This window comes from Castanea sativa, chromosome 3, assembly GCF_040712315.1.
Source record: "Castanea sativa cultivar Marrone di Chiusa Pesio chromosome 3, ASM4071231v1".
NCBI lineage: Eukaryota > Viridiplantae > Streptophyta > Magnoliopsida > Fagales > Fagaceae > Castanea > Castanea sativa.
Window position 1 is genome coordinate 49365698 of NC_134015.1, and position 15234 is coordinate 49380931.

General features: G+C 33.6%; 2 protein-coding genes across 4 annotated transcripts; one reads left to right on the forward strand and one right to left on the reverse strand.

Moving 5' to 3' along the window:
• Positions 1–5895: 5895 nt before the first annotated feature.
• On the forward strand, positions 5896–9725 carry LOC142629798 (putative serine/threonine-protein kinase PBL28). The gene is made up of 7 exons (XM_075803837.1): positions 5896–6321; positions 6399–6583; positions 6958–7156; positions 7242–7405; positions 7655–7759; positions 9205–9327; positions 9432–9725. Exons 1-7 carry the CDS (start codon positions 6252–6254, stop codon positions 9666–9668), a joined length of 1083 nt encoding a protein of 360 aa, XP_075659952.1. The 5' UTR covers positions 5896–6251; the 3' UTR covers positions 9669–9725.
• Positions 9409–14657, reverse strand: LOC142629799 (GCN5-related N-acetyltransferase 5, chloroplastic). 3 transcript variants are annotated; one of them, XR_012843122.1, is made up of 4 exons: positions 13856–14657; positions 11012–11309; positions 10601–10728; positions 9409–9544 (listed from the first exon to the last, which is right to left on the reverse strand). XR_012843122.1 is itself a non-coding variant. In XM_075803838.1 (3 exons), exons 1-2 carry the CDS (start codon positions 14551–14553, stop codon positions 11054–11056), a joined length of 954 nt encoding a protein of 317 aa, XP_075659953.1. In that variant the 5' UTR covers positions 14554–14657; the 3' UTR covers positions 10446–10728; positions 11012–11053. The 3 variants fall into 3 exon arrangements, 2 of the variants coding, with proteins under 2 accessions (XP_075659953.1, XP_075659954.1); XM_075803838.1 differs by lacking the exon at positions 9409–9544 and having other exon boundaries at positions 10446–10728; XM_075803839.1 differs by lacking the exons at positions 9409–9544; positions 10601–10728 and adding an exon at positions 13540–13614 and having other exon boundaries at positions 11177–11309.
• Between the last annotated feature and the right edge of the window lie 577 nt (positions 14658–15234).

Consider the following 15234-nt stretch of genomic DNA (forward strand, 5'->3'; position numbering starts at 1 on the left):
ATGTTTTGTATGAGATACAAACATGTATTTATCCTACACGCGCACCCTTGGTACAGTAGTCACTCCACAAGTATAAGTGTTTGTGAGGTGTGGCGGGCAAGGGCTGGGATTCAAGTCTCCAGGGGGGAGCTTCACACACATATACACTTAGATTAAGCTAGAATAAAAATTCTATCTTGTATGAAAAAAAAAGTAATATATATATATATATATATATATATATATTAATCACAAGAAAAATGAAAGGTTTGTTGGCTATTAGGACAAATCTTTAGAAGTGTGGGGTTGGAGGAGGATTCGCTCAAGTTCGAACCATGCCTTCTTTCTTGAAAAATTTTCTAGTGCTGTGTGAAGTATTAAGGGGGTGTTGGTTTGTGTTTTCAAACAATAATTTTCAGTTTTTAAACAACATTACACGTATTTCTATATACTTTTTCACCCACACGTATTTCTACAAATGTTTTCAAACAACAATTTTCAATTTTTAAACATATGTACCAAACGGGCCCTAAAGAATTCTTACTTCTTTTTTTCCCTCCTCTTTTTTATTTTATAAATTTAAAAAAAAATGATATTTAGGTATGTGTCACACCCATTCAAGAATGCAAATATCCCTATAAAAAATTAAAAAAAAAAGAATGCAAATATCATTTTGATTGTATGCCATTTTCTTTTTCCTTTTGTTTGACATTGTTTCAAATGTTTCAAAAGCAATTAAATTTGAGCAAGAGTATCATATTTTAAATTAATTTTTTCGAATATAAATCTTAGAAAAATAATATCGAAATCTTCATTATACTTAAATAATTAATACACCACTTAAAATAGGTATTATAACAAAATATGTATTTATCCTATTAATGACATTTTTAATTACATAAAGCAAATAATACAATGTTGGTTCATATATATTACATGTCACTATAATTAAGAAGTTAGGAAATCTAAATGGTTAAGATTAATTTTAGTGAATTCACAAATATTTAATTTTTTATTTCTTTTGTGTCAATCATTTTCAAAGCAACTAAATGTGAGAAAGAATATCATATTCTAAATCAGTTATTATTATTCCAAATAAAAATAGTTTTTTATATAGATTTTATAAAAAATAATCATATAAATTCATTGAATATAAAAAATTACAACTATAGATATTTAATCTATGCATTTACTCTTCTTCTTCTTTTTTAGAGAGTTTTGACTTATGACGTTTGCTCCTAATAAGCGATTTTTGTCATCAGACCAAGACATCAATCAGTTTTTGGTGTAGGCAAGGATTGAACCCTAGATCTCTTATTTAACCATCAAAGACTTTAACAATTGAGCTAATTGGAACCCACAATATATGCATTTACTTCATTGGTTAATTCAATGAACTAAATAAAGATAATCTCAAAGAATGCATTATGTGGTAAAACATCATGCTCTTCCACATGAAATCTCTCTCTCTCTCTCTCTCTCTCTCTCTCTCTCTCTATATATATATATATATATATGAGTTAGGTTAAAGTTACACCTGGTGTAACTCTAAGCAATGTTACACAACCTAATAACTTGTTATAAAATTCATATTTTGAAAATCACACCATTGAATTACATTTCCTATATGTACTTAACATTCATGCTAATTTTTATGTCAATTGGATGTTATTTACCATTCGATCTGTAAACTCATTTTTTATGCATTATTTTAAACTACAAAAACTTGAATTTAAACAATTAATTGATGACATAGCTATTAATTTTTGAACACCTTGAAATTTTGTAAGCATGAAGAATATATAAAGATAATGTAATCTAACGGTAAATTTTTCAAAATTTACATCCCATTAAAAAATATTGAATGGTGGAGTTACACCAGGTGTAACTTGAACCCAACCCTATATATATATATATATATACATATATACAAAGATAATATAATCTAACGGTGGATTTGTCAAAATTTAAATCCAATTAAAAAATATTGAGTGGTGGAGTTACACCTGGTGTAACTCTTGTAAAATTACATTTTTTTTACATCTTAGATTTCTAAAAGATCTAATGGTTAAAAAAGACATCATTAAATGTTATTGCTTTCCACTTTTGTCTCTTTCCTTATTTATTTTTTTTCACTTGATTAAAGGGCATTTGCCATTTTCAACAACCCACTTTTCAAATGAGTCATTAAACTCTCTCCACCCAACCCACTTGATTTGGCCATGGTTTTGTTTTTTTGGCAAAACTTAAGTACAGTACCTTAGGTTCCTTACTTAAAATTTTGACATCTATCTAATTTAACAATCTATGCAAACGACGTTAAAACTAAATTTTTTTTCCTTCTTCCTTCTTTTTCCTGTACTGCAACTGCAAGAGAACCCACTACTTCAAATCTCCAGTTGCCTCTGATTGATGCAAAATAGGCTTCTGGGCTTCTATCTATTATGTTCGCCTTCCTACAAAATGGTAACCAATGACTTGCAAACTTTGCAGCTTCCATACTAGCAAAGAGAGTGAGCTGTGAACCACCGTCATCTGATACATAGACCGAAATCTTCTATGTTGGATAGTCAAAAGCCATGATTGATAAGGTTGTGCTCACCAACTTTATTGGTGGTTCCTTGTACGGATCTGTTGTGCAAATGAACACATCCAGTGCTAGAAAATTTGATTTCTTCATGACCACAAAGCCATTGTCACAGCCTCTTTCATTATTTTGTCTAGAGAGAGAGAGAGATATGAGATATTCTTTTCTTTTCTTTTTTTCTTTTTTTGGGTTTGGAAGAGAAGGGTCATGGGTGGTTGATTTGAAGGAAGCTCTCTGCTTTTTTTCCCATCTTCCTTATTTTTTTGTTAGGGCTTTTTTGTTTGGATGATGATATCTATTTATTTTTCAGCGAAAGGCATAGATCCTACCACTTGAAAGATTTGAAGCCATGGGTTCTTTTGCAGTTGCAGTACAGGAAAAAGAAGGAAGAAGGAAAAAAAAAATTTAGTTTTGACGCCGTTTGCTTGGGTTGTTAAATTGGAAAGATGTAAAAATTTTAAGTAGGGAAGCTAAGGTACTGTATATAAGTTTTGCCTTTTTTTTTATAAAGATAACAATGGCACGAGGACAAATCATTTTAAAAATGATAATACAATAATTCTATGCAACTTTAACTTTAAATTTAAATCCTCACAATGCCGAATCACAAAGATAAGAAAAGACTCAATTAAAATTTAAGAGTAGAAACTAATTTCTAATTCTATATCCTATCACCATAGCGAGGCAACTTCCTAAAACATATATTGGTAGAACAATTGCACTCACCCACAGCCACAACAATCTCTAGTAAAAAAAACACTTCCAAATTAATAGCAATAAACCACACAACCACAACTGCAACCACCCAGAAGAATGTGCTCTTTTAGTTTCAGTCAGCTCTGGATTGACCAGCTCAAGAAGAAAGGATGATGCCAACAATGAGACCATAGAGAGCTGATTCTTCGGCAAAAATAAGAATAAGAATCATCCCAACAAAAAGCTTTGGCTATTGTGCATTGGCCCTGAAGTAGATTAGTATGGTTTCTAGGTTGTTGAAAATGGCGTCTGCCTTTAATCAAGTGAAAAATAATAAAACATTAAATAAGGAAAGAGAAAAAATTGCTGGTATTTTTTTTTTTTTTATACAAAATAGAATTTCTATTCTAGCCTAATCTAAGTGTATATGTATGTGAAACTCCCTCCTGGAGACTTGAACCCCGGCCCTTGCCCCTCATACCCCACAAGCACTTATATGTGGAGTGACCAACGCACCAAGGGTGTGCGATGGTAAAAAATTGCTGGTATTAATTAGGAATAAAGTGGAAAGTAATAGCATTTAATGATATTTTTTTAACCGTTAGATCTTTCAGAAAATCTACGGCGTAAAAAATTTTTAACTTTACAAGAGTTATACCAGGTATAACTTGAATATATATATATATATATATATATATATATATATATATATATATATATATTGATTTGATAAATTTGAGCTTAAAATTTAATTTTTGTCAATTTAGTTTCTCACTTTGTCAAAATCAGTCACTCCAACCCATTTGTAATCCAAATATCTTAGCAAATGAAGTTGTTTAAGCTATATTTATTTATTTAGTCCTTTGATCTTTAATAATACTGGCATCTATACTAATACTGGCATCTATGTAGCATGAATGACATTATTGTAGATCCATAATCCAGAACTGAAAGAAATGTAATTTTTAGTTCCCGTGATTGAAAAGTGAAAACTATGTTGTTTTACAGAAAGATGTCCGCATGATCATTAATTGTAGAGTAAATAGTAATTGATCATTAATCTCCAAATTTATATTTATCACTCCTTTTATTTCGTACATTGACATCAAAGGCTGTAGAACTATGAAATACATGGACTATGGTCCCAGTTCCCATATTTGCATTCATCACAATAAGAAAAGTTGCACTCAATGAATTAATGAAATGTGCATTCAGCGTAATCCCCAAAAGGGTGGTCATTGGTTTTTTTTTTTTTTTGGGGGGGGTGGGGGTTGTGTGTTTTTAGTGGTTCTTTTAGTAAACGATTTTTTCGCCCTCAAGAGGTATATATAATAGTTAGTATTTAGTAATACATAAATGGTATGGTTAATGTATGCCCTTAGGGTATACATTAATATTTAACAATCCATTTTTAAAAAAAATTATTAAGAACTGAAAAAATTGTCAAAAAGTTTAACAAATTTCAATAAAAATTTTCCTAAAATAGTTACTAACATATGTCCTAAAGACATACATGAGCCGTACAATTAGATAACACACGGTGGGCCGTACCTATGGCATATATCCCATAAAATTTTTAAAAGCAATTTATGGGAGCTTTCAAGAAAGTGTTATTGATTTTTGCAAACTTGTCAACATATGTTCATTTCCATATATACATATATATTCAGTCTTTGGTTAGTAGGGTTCTACGATCCAAAACCACTACAGTATACCAAGGAGGTAAGGAGGCATCAACGTATTAGATATAAAAGAAATTTAAGGACCAAAATATAATCTACCCTTCCCACAAGCCTGGAGCTTTGTAAAGAAGACTACAAGCATGGGAAAAACTAGAATTTCAAGATTGGGGAGTGAAACTAAATTATAGAAGTAAACAAACTTAAGAGGACCAATAAGGAGAATTAAGAAAGTTTAGGTAGTGGAAAAATTAAATTGAAATAGAAGGACAAAGCTTGAAATATTAGAAAGTTTAGGGAGCCATGAGCCCCCAAGTATTTGTGTAGTTCCATCCTTAACTAGAAGCATGTCCTATGTTCAGTGCTAACCTCGGTACCAATTGATCGTTAATGATCCTAAGAAGACCATTAACCATTAACCATTAAAGAAAGCTTTTTAATCACCCACATTAATGTTATAAGCAACCAGACAAATCCAATGTCCTCCTTTCTACGAAAGCCCAAAAAAAAAAAACAGGCTATATGTTTTGTTGCACTTTGGTGTGAATTTTAAGAGCTCTTTAATTAACCACCAATATTTTATGCTTTTTGGTGACTTCAAACTAGAAGATTGAAATCGATGTGTAAATTGTTAATGAAATCATTTTTGACCCTCTTCTTACGTTGTCATATTCAAAGAGTAATAAAAATAAACATTTTTTTTCAATTGTTTGTCATAGAGAAAATGAAGGGTTGGTTATGGAAACGAATGAAAACGGCCTCACAACAGCCATCAATTTTTTTTCACCAAAATAATCAAGAAGTAAAGATTGGAAGTAGAGGTTGCAGCTTCTATTTCCTTATCAAACAAAACTCCCCCACCACTTCTCATCCAAAGGTAAGCAAGCAATACCTACTTTTTCCTTTCTTTTTGTTTTCTTTACCTTCAAGTACATCTCTAGCTCTCTCTCCCACAATCCAAGTTGTTGGAACATTGTGTTGTTTGAGTATTCTTTTTATCTAACTTCACTTGCTCTACACGTACTCTTGAGAGTATTCTCAATTTCTCATACCATCCAATCTCATTTTTTGCTCATATAATTTTCACCTTTTTTTTTTTTTGGTTTGAGCAAGACTTTTGAACTCACTTCCAATTAGGCTGCATTGATTTTCTGCTGTCTTTTTGTCTAGTGTAAATGTGACACCCCAATGGTGTCATGGCACTAATTAGTTTCTCCATCCAATTGTCCGTTTCATTAAGTGATATTATCTGTCATTTTAATCCTTAAACAGAGAATTATATCAAATTCCAGAAAGAGTAGGAAGCCATTATGCCTTTCGGATTGGTTTCAGCGTGGAACAAGCGCCGGAGAAGCAAGTCTCAAGATCACACAGACCCTTGTATGTTCTTCACTTCTTTTACTACTGCTGCTTCTCCACAATATAGTTTTATAACATTCGTGTCTTCAACTTTTCAGGGGTTTATAAACCTGTGGAGTTTTGGCAACTTGAAGATCAAACCCCCCAACACACCAAAAGGCACCATGGATCAGTTTTCACACTCAGGGAAATGGAAGAGGCAACAAATTCATTCAGCGAAGAGAATTTGCTTGGCAAAGGAGGATTTGGCCGAGTTTATAGAGGCACTTTGCAATCAGGAGAGGTATGTTCTGCAAGTTTCTTTCTTAACATAAGATATATTAATGGTTAGCTTTGCGTTTTTTTGGAAATTTTTTGAGGGAGGGGGTAGGTAATATCTTCCCCACTCAATGTAAAGAAAAAGTCACGTAGATTGCATTGTTGAAAATGTATAAATCATTAACTTTACTAATAGTCTCTTATTGTCGAAGTATGAATCCGCTTACACTAAAAAAAGCGCATTAAAGTCTTTAGTCGATGATAAAGAATAATTATTATGAAACAGATTTCATAAGCTCATATCTTACATCTTATATCATTTAGGAAAACAGATAAAGCAAAAAGGAGTATAATATTGGCATTCTAGTATCAACTTTTGCTTCTCTTTTGAATACCAAGGTTGTAGCAATTAAGAAAATGGAGCTGCCGCCATTTAAAGAAGCTGAGGGGGAGCGCGAGTTCCGGGTAGAAGTTGACATCTTGAGCAGACTCGACCATCCAAATCTGGTTTCCTTGATAGGCTATTGCGCTGATGGGAAGCACAGATTTCTGGTGTATGAATACATGCTTAATGGGAACCTGGAAGATCACTTAAATGGTTGGTTTCAAATTAATTCGAGAACCCAATTCTCATGTCAAATGTCTTTACTTAAACTTTTGGTTAATCTGCAACTCTATGTTAGGAATTGGGGAAGCAAAAATGGACTGGCCTACACGGCTCAAAGTGGCACTTGGAGCAGCCAAGGGACTTGCTTATCTCCATTCAAGTTCGTCTGTTGGGATTCCAATTGTTCACAGAGATTTCAAGTCCACTAATGTTCTTTTAAATGCCAACTTTGAGGCCAAGGTAAAATTTGAGAGAATTTTGTCATGATTACTATGTATTAGCGTCTTTTTGAAAAATACGCATTTTCGATGAAACATTAGGAAATCCCAGTTGAACTATAAAACTCTTGTATTGGTGTCTATTTTTTGTTTCTCCTTTGTGTGCTTAAAATGTATATACCTACCACCTAAGTTTTCTCTGGACTCTTGAGCCTTTTAGGCCAGCCATTAAGATTGTGACCAAAGATTGACTGACTAATAATTTTCACAGATATCTGATTTTGGGCTTGCCAAGTTAATGCCAGAGGGCCACGAGACGCATGTGACCGCTAGAGTGCTTGGTACATTTGGCTATTTTGATCCTGAGTACACATCGGTATGCATCTATGTGACTGAAAAATGCGGCAAATTTTCATCGTAATATATGTTCAAAAGCTTCAATAAAAAGTTTCATTATAGATTTTTCTCTCTTGCCTTCACATATAAAGTTTCATTAATCTTCATACATCCTCCAAGAACTCATTGCTCACAGGTCTGCAACCAAATTCAAATTAGGAATAAAAAATTTTAAAAAAATATTGCAATACACATATTATGGTAGAAACCCAAAACTCACTAGACAATATAGAAGATACACATGCATGTAGTGCATGCAGCTTTGCATAATCTGTAGACTCGTGTATTGTGAAAGCACCTATTATGCCAGTTGAGCAGAAAATAGGGTGTCATAACTTAAGTAGGTTTAGAATATTTTTTATTTTCTATTTTAGTACCCCATTTTTTAGATTTTACATTGATTTTCATGCATGCCATGTCAAACTTTAATACGAATATTTCCCAACTTCTCCAAATCAAATGCGATGAATAAAATAAAAATGCCTTAATTGATAAGTTTTGATGCCATATCAATGTGTTGAAAACCAGCCATAAGTGGTTGTGTCACGTCTAACAAGAACTTGCAACAGCACTCTCCCATGCATGTTAGATCCATGTGTGCAGATCTCACATGCATGCAATGACGGACCAAAAGGGCTCCCAAAGGGGCCCAGGCCCCCGACCCAAATAATTTTTTTTTTCTATATATATATAGTTGGCCCCCTCCCCTCCAAAATTATCAGCCACTGCCCCATATTGCTAGCTCATAATGCAACAATTAATGTTTTTAAATTAGATAAATTTATAAATTGAAAACTAGTAAATCTATAAATTGAGTAGATGATTGCACTATAATGTATTAAAAATACAATGGTGTTTTGTATTTTTTTTTCCTCTGTTAGTAGATGATTGCATCTAAATGTATTAAGAAACAATAATTTTGTGTATTTATCTTAGTTGATAGTTTGTTAATATTATATAAATGATTTTTGGATTTTTTTTTTTTTAGATCCGTCCCCACATACATATGAAATGAGAAGAGTGTTCCATACACCTATTACATAGACTCACTGAATACCAATGTCCCAATATACCCTATTCACATAATCTAAATCAAGTAATTAATTATATTTGTTTATATAATACCTTGATGTGCTTACTGTATTGGATACACTTCCAACATATTCAGCCAAAAACGGAAAACACTTCCTACATAATGAGGTGGAATTCCAATCCCCCCTCAACACTACCCATCTCATATTATAAGATTATGAACTCTAAAATATCGCACCTGTCCATTCTTACAATTTAATAATATCATTTGTATAGATTCTTGCCTTAGAAGTTAAGTTCTTTTTTACCTCTCTTTCTCTCTTACTCTCTCTCTCCACTGGATTTGTCTAACAAGAGGGCCCTGAGAATCGAATTTGCCTCCTTTGACAATAGACAGGAAAGCTAACTCTACAAAGTGATGTTTATGCATTTGGAGTGGTTCTTCTGGAGCTTCTGACTGGACGCCGAGCCGTGGACTTGAACCAAGGACCAAATGATCAAAACCTTGTACTACAGGTATGAAAATTTTCCTCTCGCTGCAACTGGCTCTGGTTCTCAATCTCCAAGAAGTTAGCAATTGAAAAATGACAATGGTATAAGTATGCTTCTTTCTATTTCAGGTAAGGCATATACTGAATGATCGGAAGAAAATGCGTAAGGTGATAGATCCTGAGCTGAGCCGAAGTTCATACACCTTGGAGTCTATAGCCATGTTTGCAAACCTGGCATCACGCTGTGTCCGTACTGAGAGTAGTGAGCGACCCCCAATGGCAGAATGTGTAAAAGAACTACAAGTGATTATTCATATAAATTCAAAAGGCATGAGCATGGCTATGCATACTCTGAGAATGATCTAATAAAACCAGATGTTTTTACAGCAGGGTGCAACTATTTATGTAAATAAAAAGATGTTTTTCTTCTTCTATTAACGATTTCTCCTACCAAGAAAGCTTGTGATCATACAAGCTCAAAAATATGAACTCAAAATTATTTGGTCAGGATCCCTGACCAAAAACAAAAGGCACTTGAACCATGTTATCAGACACATAAAACACAACCCAAGATCAAGTGGAAGGTGGCTTTGTTGTGTATTACCAAGTGAACATAGGCAGTAAACCAACAATAAGAAGGTATTACTTCCTAACATATCCAGTATCCTGCTAGTCAGCTACCATTACCATTTGTTTTGGAATGTTTTATTTACTGACATTTGCTTCTATATGCTATGCACTGATTCTATTTTCGGCATGTGCTATATGCCATAGACCAAGATCAAAAACTATATGCTAAATATCCAAAGAACGCTATAAGATTTCCATTGAGGAAATAATCTTGGACCTGGAATAAGAACTATTTAAATCAGAATTGCCTGTATTGGTGCTCTCAGATTAATTAGCAAATCTCAAAAGAGAATTTAAACATCCATACTTAAAATCATTGATGAGATATTAGAATTCATATAATTTTACAGAAAAATATAACAAAAAACTGCTGACAATCTATATTTTCTAGTTTCAGTTATGTGTATTTCAAACTCAGCAATGCAAAATATGATTCAACCATCACATCAACTTTGGCAAAGTAATAGGAAGAGTTGAAAAATCAGTACCACTATTCATGCTTGATTTTGTATTAGTGTTAGAAGCTTGGGAGAAAAAAAAATTATATTAAAATTTCAAGATCAAATATATACAAAATATAAATTATGTGTCAAAACTGTAACATGTTCTTTTTATAACAACAACAGGACTAAGATCACATTGAAATAGAGATGCCTGATGCAATTTACCTGCAACAAAATGGAACTCTACATACACATAATATAATATAAGCAAGGAGAAGCTCGAACATCAGGTTCACCTCCTAGCCAAAATCTAACCCAGCTGAATGATGATCGCAACCTCATTGGCATATATCCTGCAAAATAAGAACCAAAAAGAGCCCCAGAAAGGAATATAAATAACATAACAGAAAAAGATTCATATCTCAAATCATCACAACTACAACTTAAATAAATATCTTGCTAAATACAATCTAGATATCAAATGGAAAGAAGTGATGGGAATATACCATATCAAGTCACATGCATGTGTGCGTATGAGAGAGAGAGAGAGAGAGAGAGAGGAAAGTAGTAAATGTTGCACAGGAAGATGTGAGATTTTTTGGAATATGAATAATACATGGTAGTAATTGCTTGTACCTCTTGGATATACGTTATGATCCACAAGTCCATTCAACATATTTATTCCTCATCAGAATCTGACATATCAAAAGGGCTTCTTAGAACTGGAAGTTTCTTGCACATCAAATGCTTACGCCTCTGCAACATCAACAGGATGAAAATGCTATCCGTATTCACAACCTTATAACCTGCTTTTATGTACATGTTGAATGGAGCTGCATCAATCGTTCTGCAGTGCAAGTACACCTCTCTTGTGGAATTCATTTGAGAAATTAATTCCTCACTTGCTTTAAGTAGATGCCAGCCAATGCCCCTCCTGAAAGATAAAAAAAACATAAACTTAGAAACCTGAAATGCTATGGCTTTTAAATTAGTACTATAGTCCAGAGAAGTTTAAATTAAGATTACAGTTCATAACAAATAGAAGAAAATTTTATTTTTGTACAGGATACCGTGACTAACTTTATCATGCATCACTTTGCAAGTATAACTTTACTGCCTTTCACTGTACAATCCATCAAGAAATTTTATTTCAGAAATTTTCCATATTCAGATAAAATTAAAATAAGATTTATTTATTTTTCGTAAATCCACTATATGCATTCTGTTTCTCATTTGAACTAATCTTAATTTCTGGTATTTTTCAAATTTTCAGCCTCTTGACAATTGACATCCAATGTAAATGATACAACCCTGGAGTTTTTTTTTATAAGTAAAATCAATCGTGTTAAATAAAAGATTGTACAAAGATACAAAAGGAATAGTTGGAGGTTTTCTTTTTGGTTAGGTGAAGGGTCTAAAGGGGATGGCCCTCCCAGGATTTGAAGCCAGACATTCCTCATAGGAGGGAACCGGACATGCCACTAATCCAAGGGCACTTGGCGAGGGAGAAAATGGATTATTCTGGCTATATATTAAAAAGTTCCCCAACCAGTTCAACAGTAACAATGAGTCTATGGAAGCACTTATATTTGAAGATCTACTCCCATCCAAACGCATCCAATAGAAAGAGACCCAAAAAACTGGGATTTCTATCTCTCTATAGACATCTCTTGGCAAAAATCCTCCTATTTCTGCCTTCTACATTTGCCACATCAAACACAGGGGGAATTATATTCCACAACCTATTTCTGAAGGAACGTGGTCTTTGTTGCAAAAATTGAAGCACTCCTCTCACCGAATGATAAAATTTGGATACTGAGGAATTATGTATGATTCAAGATTTTAGAAAATTGGATGTCATCATGTTACGGGTGTAACAAGATTTCCCACAAAGGTCAAGCTTATAATGCCTGAGTAGCAGCTAGGAAGTTATGGGGGAATTCTAGTTTTATTATCTGCAGAAGAAGGAATTTAACATGTATGTCACATATCATGATGATGCCATCAATGTGCTGGAATGATGTTCACAATAACAAGACAAGGATTAAGAAACCAAGCAAATCTCGTATAAGGTAATTTTAGAGTATAATAGAAAGACAACTATACTCTGCCTAGCAGCTGTTGTCTTGACCATCTGGCTGTACGACATCAGGAAAGCTGAAATGACTAGCTCATATGCTACCATTACTCCTAGAATAACGGTAATAAATGACAGATATGGGAAAAAACTATTTCATGTGATTTCCCATAAGTTTTCTGTAAAGCCACTATATACATTATATTTCTTCTCATTTGTATTAAACTATTAATCTTACTTTCTGGTGTCTTTCAACTTTCAGTCTCCTGATGTCCAAATTAAATGTTAAAACTCTGGGTGTTTTTGATAGGTAAAGAAATTGTGTAAAATAAAATATTGTAAAAAGACACATAGGGAACAATTGGATTTATTTTATTTTTTTTGGGTGACATAAAGGGTCCAAGACTCTAAGGGGATGACACCTCATTTTTTTGAACCCATGCACTCTTTAAAGGGGGAGCAGACATACCACTGAGCAAAGGGCTCTTGTCTAGGGAAAAATTGGACCAAAGTAGCTACATATCCAGAAGTTCCAATATAAGATCACACATATTTGAAGATCCAACCCATCCAAAGACTTCCCATAGAAAGAGACCCAACAAATTGGAATTTCAGTCTCTCTATAGATAACTATTGCCCCTCAAAACCATCCTATTTCTCTCCCTCGATATTTTCCACATCAAACACTGGGGAACCATATTCTATACCCTAATTCCGAAATCTGAAGGAATTGGGTCCTTGTAGCCAACATTGAAGCACTCCTCACCAAACGATAAACTTCTGGATGTTGGTAAATTAAGTATGGTTTCCATAAATAAAGAAATTTGGATGTCAATCATTCAACAATTAACATGTTATGGGTGTAACATGGATTTAAATATTGGTAAAGCTTCTAATGCCTGACTAGCAACAAATTAGTTAAAGCACAATTCTAGTTTTATCTACATAAGAAGAAATTTAACATGCATGTGGCATACATGATGATGCCATCATTGTGATAATATAATGTTTACAACAATTAGACAAGGATTAAGAAACCATGAAAACCTTATACAAGGTACTTTTAGAGTATAATAGGCAACTATACCATCTGCATTAGCAGCTTCAATCTTGACCATCTAGCTGTATGACATCGGGACAGCCGTAATGACAAGCACAAATCCTAGCATCATAACAGCATCAATAGGACCAATTAACTCTATTTATTTATCTTAATATAACTTGCTATACTAGTAGCTAACAATAAGTCTCTAATGAAACCGTGATGTTGACTTCAACATAGCATAAGACCCCAACAAGTAAATTTTGTGTCTTAAACACTGAATTCACAAAAACAGAGATAAAAGACAAGAAATTGGTGAAGAAAAATAGCAAGAGTGGAAATCCAAAAACCAAAAACACACCTGCGAAGTGGCTTATCCACGGACATGTTACAAATATAAGGTGAATTCTTAGGAGGAGTAGGCGTAGGAGGAGAAGCATTTGCACCCCTTTTATCAAAGCAAACCTCCACAGTCCCCGCCAACTCTTCCTCCTCTTCTTCTTCTTCTTCTTCTTCATGTTCTAGTCTTTCATTTTCCTTCTCTCTGTAGAACCCAATAAGCGTGGCAGTGTGAGGCATTAGAGCTCGTCTCTCAACCAAGTACTGTTTCACCAAGAACCTCAACAACGAAAGGTAACCAGAAGGCCAAACCATGGACTCAGCAAAGGACTCAGCGAGCAAAGCAACTGTGTTGTCCATCTCCTCTGCCCTCATCACCCGAATCCACAATGACCCAGATTCCAGTTCCTGACAATACCTGAAATCCTCGAGGAGTTTGAGCTTTTCAAGCTCTTCATTGCTCAGAAACCGACCTGTTCGAAATGGGTCTTCGAGAAAAGAAGAGCTTGTTGTTGCTGTTGTTGAAGGAGTTGAGGGAGAGGAAGAAGAAGAGGATTTGAAAGCGTAGCGGTTGTGTCTGTGAGCAATAGTAAGAAGTGGGTATTTGGGGAAAAGAGGTGAGGAAGTGAAAGGAAGAGTTTGGTGGGGTTTGAAGTGGGAAAAGTAGTGGTGTTGTGGTTGTGGATCTAAGGAGAAAGAGAGTGAAACTGTTGCAGCCATAGAACGGAGGTGAGAGAGTGAGTGCCTGGTTGGCCTTTCCAAGTTGATGAGACAAACAACATCCTCGTCTAAACTCTAAACTGCTTTGGCTCATCCAAACTCCAAATTCTCATGCCTAGTTTTAGCCACATAAGGCTGAAACTATTTAATTATGGATATTAAATTTAATAAGGTAAAACTAAAAACGCTAAAGACCATAACAAAACAAACAACTTTTGTTACAATTTGTACACAAAATAAGTTGTGCGTAATTAATTTTATATATGTATATTTGTTTAAAATATACTTATATAGACTTTGAAATTGGATTGTATAAATTTGTAGATAGATTAATACTTAATATTATATCAAAGTATTATTTGTAATTTATTAATAATATTAACCTATTGTCCAGGGTAAAAGATTCATATATTTGTGATGGGTAAAAAATTTTAGCTATAATTTTATTATATATGGGAAAAAATAGGTAAATCAAATAACTAATGGACAAATTCGAGCTTGTTTAACAAGAAAATTAACTAAACTTTAACTTATATTTTTGTTTAGTGATGAGGTCAAGCTTAACTTGCGTTCGAAATAAAATTAAATAAACAAATTTTTTTTTTATAACATTTTAAATGAACAAACCTAAACTTTACAACCCTACTGCTTTTCATTCCGTATAATGTACGCAATGGGAAT